General features: G+C 44.2%; 1 protein-coding gene across 1 annotated transcript; it reads left to right on the forward strand.

The window, feature by feature from the left end:
* The first annotated feature begins 698 nt into the window (after positions 1–698).
* LOC110517410 (E3 ubiquitin-protein ligase TRIM16) lies at positions 699–17,602 on the forward strand. Its single transcript, XM_090230872.1, has 6 exons — positions 699–2,721; positions 3,111–3,206; positions 12,596–12,829; positions 15,425–15,584; positions 15,710–15,769; positions 16,001–17,602. Exons 1-6 carry the CDS (start codon positions 2,125–2,127, stop codon positions 16,507–16,509), a joined length of 1,656 nt encoding a protein of 551 aa, XP_090086998.1. The 5' UTR covers positions 699–2,124; the 3' UTR covers positions 16,510–17,602.
* Positions 17,603–23,515: the final 5,913 nt, after the last annotated feature.

Consider the following 23,515-nt stretch of genomic DNA (forward strand, 5'->3'; position numbering starts at 1 on the left):
TTAGAAACCTCTTGGGGCAGAATCCAATCCAAGGAGATATTACGATATCTCGACACATTCCATCCGCCAATCTGATTGACCATTCTTGTCATGATTTTGAGCCAGCTGTCTCTGTGAATGAGCAACTTCCCTCCTCCTTGCAGTCGTGCAATACGATAGTTGAGATGAACTTCTCTTGCCCTTCGGACATATCACAGACCGATATCCTCGTCTCAGTTCGCAGGTACTGAAGAGGTTGCCACATGCGGACACGGTGGTGACAGACCTCGACAGCCAATGAGGGTGTTGAAGCACAAACACCAGGATTTGGTTGAAAGGTTACAGCCAGTCTCATAACAATGGTGCTGCTGACAACTCGTACATAGGGTCCGACCTTTGCGTTTGCGCCTCGGACACCAACACCACCCGCTGGTGGGGGGGTCCGGAGACACAAAGGGGGGGAATAGTAGCCCAGACCCCATGATGAGCCTCATCGAGGTCGGTGGGGAGGGTCGAGACTACGGACAACACCATATGAGGTCGCTAGAGCATAAATCAAATCTAGTTGTAAACTCCCCAATGAGAACAGTGAGGAGCAGACAGGCCCCTAGATGGGGATTATCTTAGAACACATCTAAGATATTACTGAGGTGTACCACACTGGTCGTAAAGAACGTCCAGTGGACTTGTCCACCTCCAAAACAAATCACAACTATAATCATTCCTTGCCATGTGCAGGTTCAACTACAATACAACTAGTAAAATGCTCCAATCCTGTGTTCCGGTAGTATAATATTTCAGAATAAATCCGTAGGATAACTGGTCCCTTTGAGCACCAGTACCAATACCAGCGACAGTCAGTCAGTCTAGCTACAATCAGTAGAAGGTTAGAGACCTAACCAATCAAATTACCCCTTTAACAACAGCGGCATAGGAGTCACTCAGAGCGCAACACGTGGAAGGGAATCTCCAGTCTTCCAATGGTTAACACACATATATGGTTTGGCCAGTGCCAATGACTTCCCATTCATTTTTGTCCATTTTAGTGGGGTGTTCCCTTACAATGGTTAATATACATGTCACTAATAAATAGAACCCTCCATTCAGGAGGAAAATTGTTAGAATCATTAACCACGATCACACCACCTATGAACGGCAACAGCCGAAACATCCATTCTATAATGAATGTCACTTTGAACTATCCCCTCTAACCAAGACAGAGAGAGAGCGGGAGAGACGGACAATTCTACAAATGACTGAGCGTAAATATATATATTGATTGCAATTGTTCCCGAATGAGTGAGCATTCATGTGTAAAGGATTAGCATTTTAATTGTTATAATTATCACTCTGTAGTGACGTCTTAGTCCCCGCTTCTCCCTTGTCTAACAAGCCGGTTCAGCCCACTAGAGCACATTCTCCTATCATTTCATGTAACCACATTTACCATGTCTGTTTGCTTATGCATTTCTGTGAATTACTTAGTAATAAATAAATTATTTAAGACAAATGATGTATGGATAACTCATAGTGAAGACTGGGTTTGTGCAGATAACCAACAATTTACGATGTTTGGAATGAGACTAACGTGAGGTAAAATAAATGAATCATTAATCAGAAGACGATTGATCAGATATGAAAATATCTGAAAGGTTATATTGGGAAATTCTAACTTTGTAATCTGAATACATTCCTTGGTGCCCCCTATTTCCTAGTTAATTACAGTTACGTGATTAATCAGTTGATTGCATAGTAACTAATTACAGAGAATCTTTGATAAAAACTATCAGTCTTCAGTTAATGATAGTAAAGACACGACAAAGGTCATTCAAATAATGATACATACGTACTTCATAGAAAATGTTACCCTTCATATATTCTAACAACTCACATTTTCAGATTCATTATGTCATTTGTTCCATGTTAAGGGCTCTAACCTTGGAACAAAACTATTTGTCTCCCTCTTGCTGTTGCATGCAGTTCCTCACTCTCTTCCTCCATTCCTCTAACCCCTCCCTCCTTCTAACCCCACCCCTCTGGCAGAACCAGGATGTCCCTCCCCCTCCCACAAACTCTCTTCTGAGGAAACGCAACTGATCTGAGTCTCTCTGTCGTCTGTCTGTGTGAGAGTGAACAACCGTCCAAATGGCTCAACAGGGAGTTCTGCTGGACCAGGACCAGTTCTGTTGTTCTGTCTGTCTGGATCTACTGAAAGAGCCGGTGGTTATTCCCTGTGGACACAGTTACTGTAGGAGCTGTATTGAGGGCTGCTGGGATCAGGATGTTCTGAAAAGGGTCTATTGCTGTCCTCAGTGCAGAGAGACCTTCACTCCAAGGCCAACTCTGAGGAAAAATAACATGTTGGCTGAGCTGGTGGAGAAACTGAGGAAGACAGGACTCCAGGCTGCTCCCCCTCCTTCTCTGTGCTATGCTGGACCTGGAGATGTGGGGTGTGATGTCTGCACTGGGACCAGAAAGCAGAAAGCCCTCATGTCCTGTCTGGTGTGTCTGGCCTCTTACTGTGAGACTCACCTCCAACCTCACTATGAATCTTCTGCTTTGAAGAAGCACCAGCTGGTCAAAGCCACGGCACAACTACAGAAGAAGATCTGCTCTCATCATGACAAACTGCTGGAGGTTTACTGTCGTACCGATCAGCAGTGTATCTGTTATCTGTGTGTGATGGATGACCATAAAGGCCATGATACAGTGTCAGCTGCAGAAGAGAGGACTGAGAAACAGGTAAGACCAGAACAACTTGTTGGTGGCTGTCTGATAAACAAAGAATTAAAGATAAAGTAGGAACTAAGACTGTTTGAATATGAGATCATTCAAATGAAATGGATCCACAAATATGAACACAAACCTTGAGTATATAGATATGTTGACTCAAACACTATTATCATTCTGAATGGCCTTTTATGAGTCCAAAGTTCAGTCTCAGCCCCTTGATACATGTAGGCCTACCATAAAAACTACAATGATTCACATAGCAACATAATATAATATTGTAAAGGGACTTTCTCAGGATTGTAGACCTTCCTCTCTATGGGTCCTATGTCACATTACTATACTATTGATCTACTGGACTAATAAAGCTTGATAGCTCATTGAAGAGTGATTCTCCACAGAGGCAGCTGGGGATGAGTCAGCAGAAGGTCCAGCAGAGATTCCAGGAGAGAGAGAAGGAGCTGAAGGAGCTCAAACAGGCTGTGAAGTCTTTCAAGGTGAGTATTGTTGTCCAGAGGAGACACACCATTTCACTTCTCTCCTCTCTTATCCTCTGTCCTCTCTTATCCCATGTCCTCTCTTATCCCCTGTCCTCTCTTATCCTATGTCCTATCTTATCCCCTGCCCTATCTTATCCCCTGTCCTCTCTTATCCCCTGTCCTCTCTTATCCTCTCTTATCTCCACAGATTTACAGCCAGGTCGGTTCAAACATAGGTTAATGACCCTCTCCGTTCTCTTTCAACATACATTCCTTTCTTCCTAGGTCCATGCCATATAACCCCTTCCTAATGAACAAACATGAATTCATATTACAAGAAAGACAGGGTAGGATTCTTGCCAGTTATAGTGAATGGGATGCTGACAGACAATCGTTGATGGATATTTATAGAGCTCTGATCAGGACAACAGTTGATTACAGGTGTTTATGGAACAGCAGCAAAGACTTGTCTTCAGAAGCTGGACAGAATCCAGTATTTAGCTTTAAGGATATGTATTGGTGCATTTAAATCAACATCTGTATGTGTCTTACTAGTGGAGGCAGGTGAGATGCCTTTGGATATAAGACGTAATAAATTGTCATCAGCTTATTGGGTTGAAAGGCTGTGAGGTTGAGCATCCCACTGCTACTGTTCTAGATGACTGATGGGAATATACTAGTAGACAAGGCAGTTGTTTTGGTTGGACAGTTGGAAAGCTTGCTGATGAGAGTGGTTTGAGGGAGTTGGAGGTTGGCCCTTCTGTGGTGATAGGGGATGTTCCTCCATGGTTACTCCCAGATCCTGTTGTTGATCTGACCTTGGTAGAGAAAAGGAAAGATTGGTCAGAAGTCAGTGATGAAGGGAAACTGGTTGACAATTACATTGGTAGAAGTTAAGCTGTTTTCCCGCTTTTCACAGATGGATCCAATAACCCAGATAGTGGAGCCCAGGAGCAGGTCTTTACCTTCCTGGATTTTATGTGCAGATATGTAGAACCCAGATAGTGGAGCACAGGAGCAGGCGTTTACCTTCCTGGATTTGATGTGTAGATATGTAGAACCCAGATAGTGGAGCCCAGGAGCAGGCGTTTACCTTCCTGGATTTGATGTGCAGATATGTAGGACCCAGATAGTGGAGCACAGGAGCAGGCGTTTACCTTCCTGGATTTGATGTGTAGATATGTAGAACCCAGATAGTGGCGCACAGGAGCAGGCGTTTACCTTCCTGGATTTGATGTGCAGATATGTAGAACCCAGATAGTGGAGCACAGGAGCAGGCGTTTACCTTCCTGGATTTGATGTGCAGATATGTAGAATGTGGAGGCTATATACAGGGGGGTACCGGTACAGAGTCAATGTGGAGGCTAAATACAGGGTATTACGGTACAGAGTCAATGTGGAGGCTATATACAGGGGGGTACCGGTACAGAGTCAATGTGGAGGCTATATACAGGGGGTACCGATACAGAGTCAATGCGCTGAGGCATCGGTTAGTTGAGGTAATGAATGTACATGAAGGTAGAGTAATTAAAGTGACTATGCATAGATGATAGTAACAGAGAGTAGCAGTGGTGTAAAAGGGGGGGGGGCAATGCAAATAGTCTGGGGAGCCATTTGATTACATGTTGAGGAGTCTTATGGCTTGGGGGTAGACGCTGTTTAGAAGCCTCTTGGACCTGGACCTAGACTTGGTGCTCCGGTACCGCTTGCCCTGCCCTTGGTGATGTACTGGGCCATTCGCACTACCCTCTGTAGTGCCTTGTAGTCAGAGGCCGAGCAGCTGCCATACTATTGGAGGTATTAATGTTACTATGGAGAATTGAGAGAATGGGTGAGGTAGTGAGATTCTGCTGGGTCCCAGCACATTCAGGTGTGGAAGGAAATTATATTGTAGACCAGTTATCTAAAAGAGCTTTGAAACAAGATATAATGGATATTAATCTTCCACTGAGTAGAGGTGGGGCCAAATGTAAGATCAGAGACATTTTGATAGATTTGTGGCAGAAGAGATGGGACTCTGAGCCCAAGGGACGGCATTTATATGTCCTCTAAAGGTCGGTGGACCAAGATTCAAAGGTCAGATTAGGAAGGAAGAGGTGGTGTTTACTCCATTGTGTTTAGGACATTGTACATTGAACTGGTCCTTCTATCTGGTTGGCAGCGTTGTATTTAATGTAGTTTTACTATCTGTGCCAGGCTATAAATGACACAGATAATATCTAGTTAACGTTGTATTTAATGTAGTTTTACTATCTGTGCCAGGCTATAAATGACTCAGATAATATCTAGTTAACCCCGGACATATGGGGGTGTTACCCGGCTAGTGAGTGTGGGCCTATAGAATAGTGAGTGTGGGCCTATAGGCTAGTGAGTGTGGGCCTATAGGCTAGTGAGTGTGGGCCTATAGGCCTGTGTGTGTACTGTCATGGCCGGAGAGAGAGGGATATTCTGTCCAGGAGGGAGGAGAGTAGAGCAGGACCAAGAGGTGTTCTGTACCTGTCTGTCCAGGAGGGAGGAGAGTAGAGCAGGACCAAGAGGTGTTCTGTACCTGTCTGTCCAGGAGGGAGGAGAGTAGAGCAGGACCAAGAGGAGTTCTGTACCTGTCTGTCCAGGAGGGAGGAGAGTAGAGCAGGACCAAGAGGTGTTCTGTACCTGTCTGTCCAGAAGGGAGGAGAGTAGAGCAGGACCAAGAGGCGTTCTGTACCTGACTGTCCAGGAGGGAGGACAAGGCCTGGTGGACCTGGAGAGCAGGGTGGCAGAGGTCTGACTCAATGAGTTCCAGAGAGGATACTGTACCTACTGTCTCTCTCTCTGTCTCTCTCTCCCTCTCTGTCTCTCTCTGTCTCTCTCTTTCTCCCTCTCTCTCTCTCTCTCTCGCTCTCTCTCTCAATTTCAATTCAATTCAAGGGGCTTTATTGGCATGGGAAACATGTGTTAACATTGCCAAAGCAAGTGAGGTAGATAATATACACAAGTGAAATAAACAATTAAAATTAACAGTAAACATTACACATACAGAAGTTTCAAAACAATAAAGACATTACAAATGTCATATTATATATATATATATATACAGTGTTTTAACAATGGACAAATGGTTAAGGTATACAACGGAAAATAAGCATAAATATGGGTTGTATTTACAATGGTGTTTGTTCTTCACTGGTTGCCCTTTTCTCGTGGCAACAGGTCACAAATCTTGCTGCTGTGATGGCACACTGTGGAATTTCACCCAGTAGATATGGGAGTTTATCAAAATTGGATTTGTTTTCGAATTCTTTTTGGATCTGTGTAATCTGAGGGAAATATGTATCTCTAATATGGTCATACATTGGGCAGGAGGTTAGGAAGTGCAACTCAGTTTCCACCTCATTTTGTGGGCAGTGAGCACATAGCCTGTCTTCTCTTGAGAGCCATGTCTGCCTACGGCGGCCTTTCTCAATAGCAAGGCTATGCTCACTAAATCTGTACATAGTCAAAGCTTTCCTTAATTTTGGGTCAGTCACAGTGGTCAGGTATTCTGCCGCTGTGTACTCTCTGTGTAGGGCCAAATAGCATTCTAGTTTGCTCTGTTTTTTTGTTAATTCTTTCCAATGTGTCAAGTAATTATCTTTTTGTTTTCTCATGATTTGCTTGGGTCCAATTGTGCTGCTGTCCTGGGGCTCTGTAGGGCGCGTTTGTGTTTGTGAACACAGCCCCAGGACCAGCTTGCTTAGGGGACTCTTCTCCAGGTTCATCTCTCTGTAGGTGATGGCTTTGTTGTGGAAGGTTTGTGAATCGCTTCCTTTTAGGTGGTTATATAATTTAAATGGCTCTTTTCTGGATTTTGATATTTAGTGGGTATCGGCCTAATTCTGCTCTGCATGCATTATTTGGTGTTCTACGTTGTACACGGAGGATATTTTTGCAGAATTCTGCGTGCAGAGTCTCAATTTGGTGTTTGTCCCATTTTGTGAAGTCTTGGTTGGTGAGCGGACCCCAGACCTCACAACCATAAAGGGCAATGGGCTCTATGACTGATTCAAGTATTTTTAGCCAAATCCTAATTGGTATGTTGAAATTTATGTTTCTTTGATGGCATAGAATGCCCTTCTTGCCTTGTCTCTCAGATCGTTCACAGCTTTGTGGAAGTTACCTGTGGCGCTGATGTTTAGACCAAGGTATGTATAGTTTTTTGTGTGCTCTAGGGCAACAGTGTCTAGATGGAATTTGTATTTGTGGTCCTGGTGACTGGACCTTTTTTGGAACACTATTATTTTGGTCTTACTGAGATTTACTGTCAGGGCCCAGGTCTGTCAGGGCCCAGGTCTGACAGAATCTGTGCAGAAGATATTAGGTGCTTCTGTAGGCCCTCATTGGTTGGTGACAGAAGCACCAGATCATCAGCAAACAGCAGACATTTGACTTCGGATTCTAGTAGGGTGAGGCCGGGTGCTGCAGACTTTTCTAGTGCCCGCGCCAATTCGTTGATGCATTTGTTGAAGAGGGTGGGGCTTAAGCTGCATCCCTGTCTCACTCCACGACCCTGTGTAAAGAAATCTGTGTTTTTTGCCAATTTTAACCGCACACTTGTTGTTTTTGTGCATGGATTTCATAATGTCATATGTTTCACCCCCAACACCACTTTCCATCTGTTTGTATAGCAGACCCTCATGCCAAATTGAGTCAAAGGCTTTTTTGAAATCAACAAAGCATGAGAAGACTTTGCCTTTGTTTTGGTTTGTTTGGTTGTCAATTAGGGTGTGCAGGGTGAATACATGGTCTGTTGTACGGTAATTTGGTAAAAAGCCAATTTGACATTTGCTCAGTACATTTTCATTGAGGAAATGTACGAGTCTGCTGTTAATGATAATGCAGAGGATTTTCCCAAGGTTACTGTTGACGCATATTCCACGGTAGTTATTGGGGTCAAATTTGTCTCCACTTTTGTGGATTGGGGTGATCAGTCCTTGGTTCCAAATATTGGGGAAGATGCCAGAGCTAAGTATGATGTTAAAGAGTTTTAGTAGAGCCAATTGGAATTTGTTGTCTGTATATTTGATCATTTCATTGAGGATACCATCAACACCACAGGCCTTTTTGGGTTGGAGGGTTTTTCTTTTGTCCTGTAACTCATTCAATGTAATTGGAGAATCCAGTGGGTTCTGGTAGTCTTTAATAGTTAATTCTAAGATCTGTATTTGATCATGTATATGATTTTGCTCTTTATTCTTTGTTATAGAGCCAAAAAGATTGAGGAAGTGGTTTACCCATACATCTCAATTTTGGATAGATAATTATTCGTGTTGTTGTTTGTTTAGTGTTTTCCAATTTTCCTAGAAGTGGTTAGAGCCTATGGATTCTTCAATTACATTGAGCTGATTTCTGACATGCTGTTCCTTCTTTTTCCGTAGTGTATTTCAGTATTGTTTTAGTGATTCACCAATAGTGAAGGCGTAGACTCAGGTTTTCCGGCTCTCTATGTTTTTGGTTGGACAGGTTTCTCAATTTCTTTCTTAGATTTTTGCATTCTTCATCAAACCATTTGTCATTGTTGTTCATTTTCTTCGGTTTTCTATTTGAGATTTTTAGATTTGATAGGGAAGCTGAGAGGTCAAATACACTGTTAAGATTTTCTACTGCCAAGTTTACACCTTCACTATTACAGTGGAACGTTTTACCCAGGGAATTGTCTAAACGGGATTGAATTTGTTGTGGCCTAATTTTTTTGGGGTAGGTTTCCAAACTGCATTCCTTCCATCTATTGCATTTCTTAATGTTACTCAGTTCCTTTGGCTTTGATGCCTCATGATTGAGTATTGCTCTGATCAAGTAGACTGATTTTGCTGTGGTCTGATAGGGGTGTCAGTGGGCTGACTGTGAACGCTCTGAGAGACTCTGGGTTGGGGTCAGTGATAAAGTAGTCTACAGTACTACTGCCAAGAGATGAGCTATAGGTGTACCTATCACAGGAGTCCCCTCAAAGCCTACCATTGACTATGTACATACCCAGCGTGCGACAGAGCTGCAGGAGTTGTGACCCGTTTTTGTTGGTTATGTTGTCATAGTTGTGCCTAGGGGGGCATATGTGGGAGGGAATGCTGTCACCCCCAGGCAGGTGTTTGTCCCCCTGTGTGCTGAGGGTGTCAGGTTCTTGTCCGGTTCTTGCATTTAGGTCGCCACAGACTAGTACATGTCCCTGGGCCTGGAAATGATTGATTTCCCCCTCCAGGATGGAGAAGCTGTCTTCATTAAAGTATGGGGATTCTAGTGTGGGGATAAAGGTAGCACACAAGAGGACATTTTTCTCTGTTAGGATCATTTCCTTTTGAATTTCTAGCCAAATGTAGAATGTTCCTGTTTTGATTAATTTAATGGAGTGAGTTAGGTCTGCTCTATACCAAATTAGCATACCCCCTGAGTCCCTTCCCTGTTTCACACCTGATAGTTTGGTGGACTGGACTACCAGTTCTCTGTAACCTAGAGGGCAACCAGTGGGTCCGTCTCCTCTATACCAGGTTTCTTGCAGGATGACAATGTCTGTATTACCAATTTCTTTGGTGAAGTCCAGGTTCCTGCTCTTTAGGCCAACGGCAGATGACCTCAGGCCTTGGATATTCCAGGATGATATAGTGAAGGCTTTTTGCTCCATAGAGTGTCCAATGTTGTTGGTCGTGGTTTGGCCTCAGGCCAGTAAGTGTGAGCAGAGCCTGCTGAGCATCTGGTACATGCCATTGACTTGGGCGAGTGTAAGCGTGGGGGTCGGGACTTTAGGCCAACGGCAGATGACCTCAGGCCTTGGATATTCCAGGATGATATAGTGAAGGCTTTTTGCTCCATAGAGTGTCCAATGTTTTTGGTCGTGGTTTGGCCTCAGGCCAGTAAGTGTGAGCAGAGCCTGCTGAGCATCTGGTACATGCCATTGACTTGGGCGAGTGTAAGCGTGGGGGTCGGGACTGTTTGCATGCTCACTACCTGGGCATATGTGTGGCTTCCATGTTGAGGCCCTCTTTGCGGGGGTGGGGTGCATGGGGTGGGCAGGAGTGGCATAGGTCTGATCTGAGGGGGCCTAAATGGGATGTGGGCATGGCTGATGTGGGGGGGTGTTGATTGGTTGGGGTGGGGGTGTGGATGTGTCTGGGGGTGCTGTGGTCTGGATGTAATTCCTCTTGATGTTGGTCCTCTATGTGTAGGTCCAGGGGGGGGGGGGGGGGTCCTGCAGGTCTGGGAGGGTGTCTCGTTGGTCTGGGTGGGGTGTCTATTGATCTGTTGCTCCTGTGTGAAGTGTTGGGGATACGTTTGAGAGTGATGTCCTTTAGAGTTCGGGCAAAGGTGGGCACTGCTGCCTTGTAGAGGTGGACCTGGTCATAGAGACTGTTCAAGTCCAGGGTGGAGTGGTGGACCAGGAGGACATTTGGTTTTGAGGCACAGTCACGGGAAATACTTGCATTTACCCGCTGTATTGTGGCAGGGTGGAAGTCTTTTCGTGGTAGCAGGGTGGAGATAACCACTTGTGCGTTGGGGAAAGTAGAATAAGCCTTTTCAATCACTCCCTTCAGTGCTGTGGTCACCCTTTCCTGCTGTGTTCTCAGGTTGTTGGTGCCTGTGTGTATTATTATGTGGCTAGGTGAGCCTAGTTGGTCCTCAGACAGAAGGTCGAGGGCGCGCTGGGTGTTTGGTCACCAGAGTTTAGACACAATGTGTTTGTGAAAAAGTTTTTTTTCTTCTATATATTTCCCATTTGAGTCCATAAGTAGTACAATCTGTGTGTTGTGTTTGTCCTCAGTGGGTGTGAGAGGGTTGTCAGAAGGGCTATCAGGGTGGCTGACAGGGGGGGTGCTCAGAGGGGGTGAGAGACGCTTGGCTTGGGGTTCTTCATTTGTCTGTTCTGCTGTGATGTCGACTCTATGGTCAGGGTCTGGTGTGGACTGTTCTGCTGTGGTGTCGAGACTTTTGTCGGGTGCTGAGGTGGGCTGTTCTGCTGGCTTCTCTGTGGGGGTGGCCACCTCTCTAGTGGGTTGTTCTCTGTCACACACCGTCCCCCTCAACTTCTCCTCCATCCCCCTCACCCTCTCCTCCATCCCCCTCAACCTCTCCTCCACCAGCAGTCTGATACTCTCCTCTAGTGCTCTGTTCTGCTCCTCTTTCTCCTGTTGTATTTGTCTCACCACTGTCCAAAGTGCAGATATGACTCTGTCCACCTCCAGCTCTCCGGGTCTGGTTAAGGGGCTGTTGTTGTGCTGGACTGTTGTCTGGGTCTGTGCTGACTGAAGTGTAATCACCTGCTGTTCCAGCTCCACCTGCCTTACCTCCAGCTGGGTGAATTTGTCCTTCATTTCAATGAGGGAGTGGTAATCTGTGCTGGGAGGTTGACTCTCCGCTGGGGGTTGCTCATCTGTGGGGTTACATAATGAAGAGGTCTGGTCTGACCCGCTCGGTGTGGGGGTATCTTTATCAAGGGAGAGCTTCTCCTGCTGGGCTAATTCTTTGATTAGGTGAAAGTCCAGCTGAAACTGTTTGTGGTTATTCTGTACCATTACTGTTCCGGATTTATAGATATTTATATTACTTAACTCAGAGTCCTCGTTATCAATTATTCTGAGTTTCCACCCCTCGTTAACCCCCCCTCTCGTAACAAAGGGGTAGTGTGCTAATATAGCACTGTGCCATGCCAGGGGATGGTTTGTGTGGAAGATAAGGTTGCTGATGTTCCCATTTTTGTAATAGTCAGCAAAAAGTGTTTCTTGATTTTCCATAAGGAGCTTCTTCTTGTGGTCTTTTCTTGCCTTATCATTCTTTACATGCAAAGGGTACTGTATTTTAATTACCTCTGAACAGCGGGAGGGAGCTTCTAAGGCCTCTCCATTTGGTTGGGGTAGACTGTGTGACTCTCCTGCCATTGTTGGGCTAATGGACTTTGACACCTCTCACTTGACACGTCAGTGCTAGTTGAAGCTGTATCAAGTTTGGCAGAATTATGTTAGAATTCAGTCCTTATAAAGTAATGTTGTGTATTTTTCTTCTTGGCTTTTGGAGATAAAATATCGTTTCAGACTAAACATTACTCACTCAGTTCCAGGTTGGATGGTGTTTTCAGGTTTCTGTTGTTTTCCAGAGAATTTGATTTATAGAGTAATAATGCTTGGTAGTTGTGAACCTTCCAGGTGATTCCGTAATTCTGTCCAAAATCAGGTTGTAGGTTTTAAGTTTTGATTTGAAGTGGGGGTTGTAGAGGGTAGAATCCAGTATGTGTTCCTGACAAAAAAACTCCTAACTCCTAATCTATATTTTTTAAAGAAAATGCTGAAAAATGCAGGAGCTCATCTGATGACCTCTGCTATGCTTTCTCTCTCTCTCTCTCTCTCTCTCTCTCTCTCTCTCTCTCTCTCTCTCTCTCTATCTCTCTCTCTCTCTCTCTCTCTCTCCAGCGCTCTGCACAGTCAGCAGTGGAGGACAGTGATCAGATCTTTACTGAGCTGATCCGCTCCATTGAGAGAAGGAGCTCTGAGGTGAAGGAGCTGATCAGAGCCCAAGAGAAGGCTCAAGTGAGTCGAGCTGAAAAACTCCTGGAGCAACTGAAGCAGGAGATAGCTGAGCTGAGGAAGAGAAGCACTGAGCTGGAGCAGCTCTCACACACAGAGGACCACATCCATTTCCTCCAGGTAACTAAACTGTCTTGTTACATGTGATATGAAATTAACTTCATGTGAAACTATTCATCTCAATCATTGTGTTGTCCTGTCTGTCTGTCTGTCCCTCTCTCACTGTCCATCCCTCTCTTTCTCTCTCTCCCTCCGTCTGTCCATCTCTCACCCTCTGTCCATCCCTCTCTCTGTCTGTCCGTCATTCTCTCTCTTTCTCTGTCCGTCCCTCTCTCTCTCTCTGTCCATCCCTCTCTCTCTCTGTCCGTCCCTCTCTCTCTCTCTCTGTCCGTCCCTCTCTCTCTCTCTCTGTCCTTCTGTCCCTCTCTCTCTGTCCGTCCGTCCCTCTCTCTCTGTCCGTCTGTCTCTCTCTCTCTGTTCGTCCCTCTCTCTCTGTCTGTCTGCTCTCTATCTCTGTCTGTAGGCCCCTCTATCTCTGTCTGTCTGCACCTCTCTCTCTGTCTGGCTGCCCCTCTCTCTGTCTCTCTGCCCCTCTCTGTCTGTCTGCCCCTCTCTCTCTGTCTGTCTGCCCGCTCTCTGTCTGTCTGCCCCTCTCTCTCTGTCTGCCCCTCTCTGTTTCTGTCTGCCCCTCTCTCTCTCTGTCTGCCCCTCTCTCTCTCTCTGTCTGTCCCTCTCTCTCTCTCTCTCTGTCCGTCTCTCTCTCTCTCTCCGTCTGTCCCGCTCTCTCTCTCTCTCTCTCTGTCTGTCTGTCTGTCTCTCTCTCTCTCTGCATGTCTCTCTCTCTCTCTCTGTCCATCCCTTTCTCTCTCTCTGTCGGTCCGTCCCTCTCTCTCTGTCTGTCCGTCCCTCTCTCTCTCTCTGTCCGTCCATCTCTCTCTCTCTCTGTCCGTCCCTCTCTCTCTCTCTCTGTCCTTCTGTCCCTCTCTCTCTTTCCGTCCGTCCCTCTCTCTCTGTCCGTCCGTCTCCCTCTCTCTCTCCGTCCATCCCTCTCTCTCTGTCCGTCTCTCTCTCTCTCTGTCCGTCCGTCTCTCTCTCTGTTCGTCCCTCTCTCTCTGTCTGTCTGCCCCTCTATCTCTGTCTGTCTGCACCTCTCCCTCTGTCTGTCTGTCTCTCTCTCTCTCTCTCTCTCTCTCTCTCCCTCTCTCTCTCTCTGTCTGTCCCTCTCTCTCTCTCTGTCTGCCCCTCTCTCTCTCTCTGTCTGTCCCTGTCTCTCTCTGTCTGTCCCTCTCTCTCTGTCTGTCCCTCTCTCTCTGTCTGTCTGTCCCTCTCTCTCTGTCTGTCCTTGTCTCTCTCTGTCTGTCCCTCTCTCTCTGTCTGTCCCTCTCTCTCTGTCTGTCCCTCTCTCTCTCTGTCTGTCCCTCTCTCTCTCTGTCTCTCTCTGTCTGTCCTTGTCTCTGTCTGTCCCTCTCTCTCTGTCTGTCCCTCTCTCTCTTTGTCTGTCCCTCTCTCTCTCTGTCTGTCCCTCTCTCTCTCTGTCTGTCCCTCTCTCTCTGTCTGTCCCTCTCTCTCTCTCTCTGTCTGTCCCTGTCTCTCTCTGTCTGTCCCTCTCTCTCTGTCTCTCTCTGTCTGTCCTTGTCTCTCTCTGTCTTTCCCTCTCTCTCTGTCTGTCTCTCTCTCTCTCTCTATCTATGTCTGTCCCTCTCTCTCTGTCTGTCTGTCCCTCTCTCTGTCTGTCCCTCTCTCTCTCTATCTCTGTCTCCATCTCTCTCTCTCTCTCTGTCTGTCTGTCCCTCTCTCTCTGTCTGTCCCTCTCTCTGTCTGTCCCTCTCTCTCTCTCTCTCACTGTCTGTCTGCCCCTCTCTCTCTCTGTCTGCCTATCTCTCTCTATCTGTCTGTCCCTCTCTCTCTCTCTGTCTGTCTGTCTGTCTGTCTGTCCCTCTCTCAAATTCAAATTCAAATTCAAGCTGCTTTATTGGCATGAAAAACATTGTGTCAATATTGCCAAAGCACCAATGTATACAATATACATTGTAACAAAATTGTAAATGATAGCAAATAATAATATAAAATGGTAGTAAATAATAATACAAAATTAAATACAAAAATAATAACAATAAAATGGTAACAGTCTACAGTAAACATTAATAATTATAGTAATAACAATAATAGTAATAATAAGTAAGTTACTGTTTACTATGCAGATGTTATTATTCAGTGTCCCTCAGGCTATGGCAGGAAAAGACATATTTGGCTGCAAGAGGAGCCATTGCTCCTTCGCCCATGAGTATTCTTAGTTTTTCCTCTGGGTTCAATTTGTAAAAATGTGGAATATATGTAGTCATTTCTGTGAATAATGAGTCTCTTTGTGAGGAATATTTATCACAGTAAAGGAGAAAGTGCATCTCTGTCTCTACCTCCCCTGTCATGCAGTGACCACATACACGCTCCTCTTTGGGTAGCCATGTCTTTTTATGTCTGCCGGTTTCTATTGCCAATCGGTGGTCACTCAGCCTGTACTTGGTAAGGATCTGTCTCTGCTTCGTATCTCTGACAGAGTAGAGATAATCAGCCAATTCATATTCTCTGTTTAGGGTCAGATAGCAATTTAGTCGGCTTTGGGATTTTGTTTCGTTTTTCCAGTATTGGAGAAAGTCTCTCTCTCTCTCCAGAGTTATCAGTCTCTCTCTCTCTCTCTCTCTCTCTCTCTCTCTCCAGAGTTATCAGTCTCTCTCCAGTATCAGTGTATCTTCAGACTTACCCAGCATCGTTGTCCGTCCTCTTCAGTACTTTGGAGATGTGAGTAAGACTGTGTCTGAACTGAGAGAGAAACTAGAAGACTTCCTTAAAGGAGAATGGACCAAGATCTCCACTACAGGTGTGTTGAAAACAATAAGAACATCAACTTTAGACCATTGAAAGTTCCCTACTAGTCATATAAATGTGGAATATGGTCTGATGATAACATTCCCTCTCTCTGTCAATGTGTTTCTGTGTCTGTAGTGAATATAGTGGATGTTGTACTGCCTCCAGAGCCCAAGACCAGAGAACAGTTGTTACAATGTGAGTCTCTTTATTGTGAAGTAACTAACAGTCTCTTTTTACTGACACTCCTAACAATCCCTCTAGAAATATATAGCAATAGTAGATCTAATCAAAGACTGGGTATCTATCTGACTCCTCATATTTCTCTGATTTGATCTCTGCTGTGCTCTAATCAAAGACAGGGTAGATACAGTATCTGACTTAACTTATTGTTCTGACTCCCCTCATTGGTCTCTGCTCTTCTCCCAGATTCCTGTCATCTCACACTGGACCCAAACACAGCATACACATACCTCTCTCTGTCTGAAGGGAACAGAAAGGTGACCTATACAGGCCAAGTCCAACCATATCCTGTCCATCCAGACAGATTCACCAACTACTGTCAGGTTCTGTGTAGAGAGGGTCTGTCTGGATGCTGTTACTGGGAGGTGGAGAGGACTGGTAATGTTGATACAGCAGTCTCATATAAAGACATCAGCAGAACAGGGACAGATGGTGCATTTGGAAACAATAACAAGTCCTGGAGTTTAGAGTGCTCTGGAGGTGTTTATTGTTTCAGACACAATAATGTTGAGACTAAAGTATCAGGCCCTCAGTCCTCCAGAGTAGGAGTGTACCTAGATCACAAGGCAGGTACTCTGTCCTTCTACAGTGTCTCTGACACAATGACCCTCCTCCACAGAGTCCAGACCACATTCACTCAGCCCCTCTATCCTGGGTTTTGGCTCGATGGTACTGCTGAGCTGGTTAAACTGTAGTAGGGTCCACATAGATACTAGTCATGCTGGTGTAGTCTATAGCTGAGCTGGTTAAACTGTAGTAGGGTCCACATAGATACTAGTCATGCTGGTGTAGTCTATAGCTGAGCTGGTTAAACTGTAGTAGGGTCCACATAGATACTAGTCATGCTGGTGTAGTCTATAGCTGAGCTGGTTAAACTGTAGTAGGGTCCACATAGATACTAGTCATGCTGGTGTAGTCTATAGCTGAGCTGGTTAAACTGTAGTAGGGTCCACATAGATACTAGTCATGCTGGTGTAGTCTATAGCTGAGCTGGTTAAACTGTAGTAGGGTCCACATAGATACTAGTCATGCTGGTGTAGTCTATAGCTGAGCTGGTTAAACTGTAGTAGGGTCCACATAGATACTAGTCATGCTGGTGTAGTCTATAGCTGAGCTGGTTAAACTGTAAACTGATTTGTTATTAATTAAAATTCAATCCAATGTTTTAATCTTGTACATTTCCATGAATCATGATGTCTGGTGTTGATGTATATTGGTTGTCATTCAGAACCATTGATATGTTTTCTCAGTTGGTTCTCTGTCTCTATGTAATTCTCCTCAGTATCATTGATCAGCTTGTTGGCTCGGTCCTAATTGATGTGTTCTCTGTCACCTGGAGCTGCATGGAAAATGGTCCAGGAACTAAAGGACAATTCAGGACTAGTCAGCCCACTACAAGCTGGTATCACTTACTTTCTACTAAACTATATGGTCTGGTTTCCCAGACACAGATGAATCTTAGTCCTGGACTAAACAGTATGTTCAATGTAGATGTCCAGGAAACCGGCCCTAAATGTGTCATCTTTCATCCTCCCATACTGCTCAGTCCAGCAACATTAAACCTGTCCAGCAGGTGGTGCTGTTGACCAAACAATAAAACCAGCAGATATCTTGACTTGCCACTCAGTATATCAGTAATGTTCAGAATAGTACTTTAATATCATTGGAGATTGATGGTCTTTTTAATCCACTATCCAGAGTCAGGAACAGATGAAGTTAGGTCTGCTACTGTTCAGTGATTAAATATGATTTATGGTGATGGGAAATAATAAAAAACACTCAACTTCATCTAGTAATAGTTTTCCTTTGTTATTTATTCCAAGGTGTGTCTTTAACTTGTAAATGTATTGTGTGGAGGTGAGCTAGTGGTGTGGCTGATAGAATAGAATGAAAAGGGAGGAGGGGAGGAAGAGGGGAGGAGTGAAGGGCTGTTCAAGAAACCAGATGAGGAAGAGGAAGATGTTCAGGGGAATTACTGTCTCTGTTCCAAATGGTTCCCTATTCCCTACGTAGTGCACTACGGTGCTTCTGACCAGGTCTAAAGTAGTGTTCTACATAGGGAATAGGGTGTAGATTTATTACAATATCATGCTTTAGTGTTTGGCACAACAATATATTAGATCTCCACCCCCCCACTTCCTGTCTGTCATCCCCCAGTTCTGTTAAGACTTCCTCTCATTGAACTGGGCCTCATTCTAAATGGTCACTTTGTATTGATAGTCCATACTGGTCTTTACTATGGTTCTACATACAGTACCTGTATTGATAGTCCATACTGGTCTTTACTATGGTTCTACATACAGTATCTGTATTGATAGTCCATACTGGTCTTTACTATGGTTCTATATACAGTACCTGTATTGATAGTCCATACTGGGCTTTACTATGGTTCTACATACAGTATCTGTATTGATAGTCCATACTGGTCTTTACTATGGTTCTACATAGAGTATCTGTATTGATAGTCCATACTGGTCTTTACTATGGTTCTACATACAGTACCTGTATTGATAGTCCATACTGGTCTTTACTATGGTTCTACATACAGTACCTGCATTGATAGTCCATACTGGTCTGTACTATGGTTCTACATACAGTATCTGTATTGATAGTCCATACTGGTCTTTACTATGGTTCTACATACAGTACCTGTATTGATAGTCCATACTGGTCTTTACTATGGTTCTACATACAGTATCTGTATTGATAGTCCATACTGGTCTTTACTATGGTTTACTCTCCCCAGCAGGGGGCAGTAAAACCCTATGGACCTGAAAGGGACTGCAGTGTTCTCCAGTCTCCAGCAGGGGGCAGTAAAACCCTATGGACCTGAAAGGGACTGCAGTGTTCTCCAGTCTCCAGCAGGGGGCAGTAAAACCCTATGGACCTGAAAGGGACTGCAGTGTTCTCCAGTCTCCAGCAGGGGGCAGTAAAACCCTATGGACCTGAAAGGGACTGCAGTGTGCTCCAGTCTCCAGCAGGGGGCAGTAAACCCCTATGGACCTGTAGGGGAAGTGTGGAGTAAAAATCAAAGGTGAATTTACATTGATGTTTCCACGGAGACCTGAATCATACCCACGAGGCACTAAACTGAAGAATATGAACTGAAACACGAAGGGACTAACTGAACTAAAATAATTATGTTGCTAAATGTTTTGCTACAGTGTTCTCTAACGAATAACACCCTGGATTCAAATACTATTTGAAATCTTACAAATACTTTGAGCATTTCCTTGAGTCCTCCAGGTGGGCGGGGTTTGTTTGTATTTTTAGGACTTATCTATTGGTTCCATTACAACAAACTCAATCAAATCACTGCTTATTAAGTATTCAACACTATTTTAACGCAGGTCTGTTTCCACATGCAATAAGCCTGTAACGTCTTGTATGATCTCATCAGGTAAAGGTGTGTCAAATGGAAGGGCAAGTCTCACCACTGAGAGGAAAACATCACTGGTCCACCTCTGCATCAGGTCAGCTATGTTGATCAGTACTGTCCCAGGGATGCTGGGAGCAGAGATGAACTCCCCTGACCTGGTACCACCTATGGAGTTGTCATTTTAATATCAGTTTAACCCCATTACTGCTATAACACATAAACCATGTTAATAGAATGAAATGGATCCAGGTTCCATTTATTCTACATTAGATTTACTGCCTGTGGAACACTTCTCCAAAGTGGTCTGAAATCAAGATGACTGCAGGTCTGAATCCCAAACTAATGGGGGGAAATGGCTCCATCTAATAAGATGGTATTTAGAGGTTTGAACCTTTCTATTGGGGTGAACAATCCCCTTAACATACAGTACCAGTCAAAAGTTTGGACACACCAACTCATTCAAGGTTTATTTTTAATTTGTACTATTTCCTTCATTGTAGAATAATAGTGAAGACATCAAAACTATAAAATAACACATATGGAATCATGTAGTAACCAACAACGTGTTAAACAAATCAAGTGGAGGCCAAGTCATCTGATGCAGCACTCCATCACTCTCCTTCTTGGTCAAATAGCCCTTACACAGCCTGGAGGGGTGTTGGGTCATTGTCCTGCAGAAAAAACAAATGATAGTCCCACTGAGCACAAACCAGATGGGATGTCGTATCGCTGCCGAATGCTGTGGTAGCCATGCTGGTTAAGTGTGCCTTGAATTCTAAATACATCACAGTGTCTCCAGCAAAGCACCTTCACACCTCCTCCTCCGTGCTTCACGGTGGAAAATACACAAGCTGAGATCATCTGTTCACCTACTCTGCTTCTCACAAAGACACGGCGGTTGGAACCAAAAGTCTTACATTTGGACTCATCAAACCAAAGGACAGATTTCCACCAGTCTAATGTCCATTGGTCGTGTTTCTTGACCCAAGCAAGTCTCTTCTTCTTATTGGTGTCCTTTAGCAGTGGTTTCTTTGCAGCAATTGATAGTGTAGGTGTTTTCTGTTAACAGAATGTGTTTCTTGTTAAAAGGCTGAATATCACTAAAGGGAATAAGCAAAGACACTATGTGTAATTCTGGGATTGAGTTTACAGCAAAACCCTATGGACCTGAAAGGGACTGCAGTGTGCTCCAGTCTCCAGCAGGGGGCACTAAAACCCTATGGACCTGAAAGGGGCTGCAGTGTGCCCCAGTCTCCAGCAGGGGGCAGTATAATTATATAGTGAACTATAGTAATCTGTACTTATTGGTATAATTATATAGTGAACTATAGTGATCTGTACTTATTGGTAAGGAACTAGAGGGGAGGGGAACCAGAGAGACCACTAGAGGAAAGAACTTAGATTTGGAAACAATGAAAGTATAAAATAAATAATATTGTGGCCGCTGCAGATTGGGAGTTGTGTGTTTCATCTGTTCTGGATGGTTCAGTTGAGTGGAGTTATTCACCTGTCTTGTTCAGGTGGTTCATCTGACCAGTCTGTTCAGTCTGTTTGAGTTAGGATTGTGTTGTCTGATTCAGTTTGTTCAGTCTGTTTGAGTTAGGATTGTGTTGTCTGATTCAGTTTGGCCAGACTTGTTTGTTCAGTCTGTTTGAGTTAGGATTGTGTTGTCTGATTCAGTTTGGCCAGACTTGTTTGTTCAGTCTGTTTGAGTTAGGATTGTGTTGTCTGATTCAGTTTGGCCAGACTTGTTTGTTCAGTCTGTTTGAGTTAGGATTGTGTTGTCTGATTCAGTTTGTTCAGTCTGTTTGAGTCAGGTGAGTCATTCAATTCATCTGTGGCATTTATTCCATCTCATTCATCTGTCCTGTTGACTGTTCTGTTCCATCCAGTTTGGAGTGGGAACTGTCCATCTGCATGGTGGAATAGAATTAAATTAAAGACCTGTGGTTACTGTCCTATAGTGTCTAGGACATGTATCGATAGGGGACTGATCAGACAGGCAAATAGACCTGTGGTTACTGTCCTATAGTGTCTAGGAAGTGTATCGATAGGGGACTGAAATATCCTGTGGTTACTGTCCTATAGTGTCTAGGACATGTATCGATAGGGGACTGAAATATCCTGTGGTTACTGTCCTATAGTGTCTAGGACATGTATCGATAGGGGACTGAAATATCCTGTGGTTACTGTCCTATAGTGTCTAGGACATGTATCGATAGTGGACTGATCAGACAGGCAAAAAGACCTGTGGTTACTGTCCTATAGTGTCTAGGAAATGTATCAATAGGGGACTGATCAGACAGGCAAAAATACCTGTGGTTACTGTCCTATTGTGAAGATGAAGTGAATCAATTAGGGACTACTCAGACAGGTAAAACCCTGTGGTTACTACTCAGACAGGTAAAACCCTGTGGTTACTACTCAGACAGGTAAAACCCTGTGGTTACTACTCAGACAGGTAAAACCCTGTGGTTACTACTCAGACAGGTAAAACCCTGTGGTTACTACTCAGACAGGTAAAACCCTGTGGTTACTACTCAGACAGGTAAAACCCTGTGGTTACTGCTCAGACAGGTAAAACCCTGTGGTTACTACTCAGACAGGTAAAACCCTGTGGTTACCGCTTGGCTGTGTTGAGGAAGTGAATCAGTAATGGACTACTCAGACAGGTAAAACCCTGTGGTTACTACTCAGACAGGTAAAACCCTGTGGTTACTGCTTGGCTGTGTTGAGGAAGTGAATCAGTAAAGGACTACTCAGACAGGTAAAACCCTGTGGTTACTGCTCAGACAGGTAAAACCCTGTGGTTACTACTCAGACAGGTAAAACCCTGTGGTTACTACTCAGACAGGTAAAACCCCGTTTAATACCGCTTTTTTCTGTGACGAGGAAGTATATCAGAAAAAGGCTGAATTTGCAGGTGGTTTAGGAAAGCGTAAGAGGTGTGTAAAGGTGAGTGTAAAAGTTCTCTGCTGTTGGTGCTGAAGGGGTTGTACACTTCTCCCGGACCGTCACTTGACTGTGACCTGGTAGGGAGGACGCACCCAGTCCCACACTGAAGGAGGCAAGTGTGAATGGTACATGAATAACCATTGAAGTAATATAATACTAGAAGTTTGAACAGGATAAATTAAAAATACATGAACATTACACAATAAAATGGTAATAAATGTCATGACGATATCAGCGATTGACCAGTAAGACCATTAAACATTACATACTGTGCTGCAAGGTAGAAGAATATACAGTACAGAGAAACATACAAGTAATAACACATGAAGTAAGCAGATACTCAATAAGAGAGAACAATTATAAAAACCTAGAGACAGGGGTAATAACCAATAACCAATAGTGCAATAATCAGAGAAAGAAAAGTAATGTGGATATCAATAGGAGGGAACAGCGTGGGGTCAAGACATCCAGGACTTAACGGACTGTTAGGAAGGTTTGGCCCTGGACCAGGAGGGAGAAATATAACAACAAGAGAAACAGAGAGGTTTTAATAAAGTGAAGAGCACAATACAACGAAACTAGGGAGCAAAATAAATAGGAATATCTCAGGAAGTTAAAGGAATAAACAGACAAATAAACCCGGAAACAAGAATATCAGTAACGTTAGAACAAATAAGGAAGTTAATAAATGAAAGAGCAGCAATAATAAAAATATAACCTGTCAGTAGACTAATATTAAAGACAATACTAGTAACTAGCAGACCTAACACAGGAAAAGGAATACAACTGAGACTGATGGTAGGAAGACCACAAATACAGGCTGCAAAAATGAGTAAAACAGCAGAATAAATTCTGGGCGCCAGGCGTCCCCTATGTAAGGAAGAACTAATAGAAATGTTTAGAAATGGGAAAACGCAGCAGGAAAATGGGCACTAAATGGTCAGAGGAGGGAATATTTGATGTCTCAGTATGTGAGGAAATGGAAACTCTAATAAAAACACATAAAACAAGTGACACAGGAAAGAAAAGGATAAATAAAAGAGAACACGAGGTGCTAAACATGTTCAAAGCAGAAGGATTGTTGGAAAGTATAAAGAAAACTGGAGGAATGTTGAAGAAAGAATGAAAAGTCAGACAGGAAGAAGGTGGAATGGTTGGCAGAACCCCCACCATGCACCAGTGGGTAAAACCTCCACCATACACCAGTGGGTAAAACCTCCACCATACACCAGTGGGTAAAACCCCCACCATGCACCAGTGGGTAAAACCCCCACCATACACCAGTAGGTAAAACCAGTGGGTAAAACCCCCACCATACACCAGTGGGTAAAACCCCCACCATACACCAGTGGGTAAAACCCCCACCA

This window comes from Oncorhynchus mykiss, chromosome 4 (genome assembly GCF_057628025.1).
Source record: "Oncorhynchus mykiss isolate SJ-2025 chromosome 4, ASM5762802v1, whole genome shotgun sequence".
Taxonomy (NCBI): Eukaryota; Metazoa; Chordata; class Actinopteri; order Salmoniformes; family Salmonidae; genus Oncorhynchus; species Oncorhynchus mykiss.

What these genes read in the sequence shown, in the direction of transcription:
- LOC110517410 (XM_090230872.1), top strand. Translation starts at nt 2,125, where the DNA reads ATGGCTCAACAGGGAGTTCTGCTGGACCAGGACCAGTTCTGTTGTTCT. An exon ending in ACCACATCCATTTCCTCCAG is followed by an intron (nt 12,830 to 15,424) that starts GTAACTAAACTG and finishes CTCTCTCTCCAG; the next exon opens with AGTTATCAGTCTCTCTCCAG. An exon ending in CAGAGAACAGTTGTTACAAT is followed by an intron (nt 15,770 to 16,000) that starts GTGAGTCTCTTT and finishes CTCTTCTCCCAG; the next exon opens with ATTCCTGTCATCTCACACTG.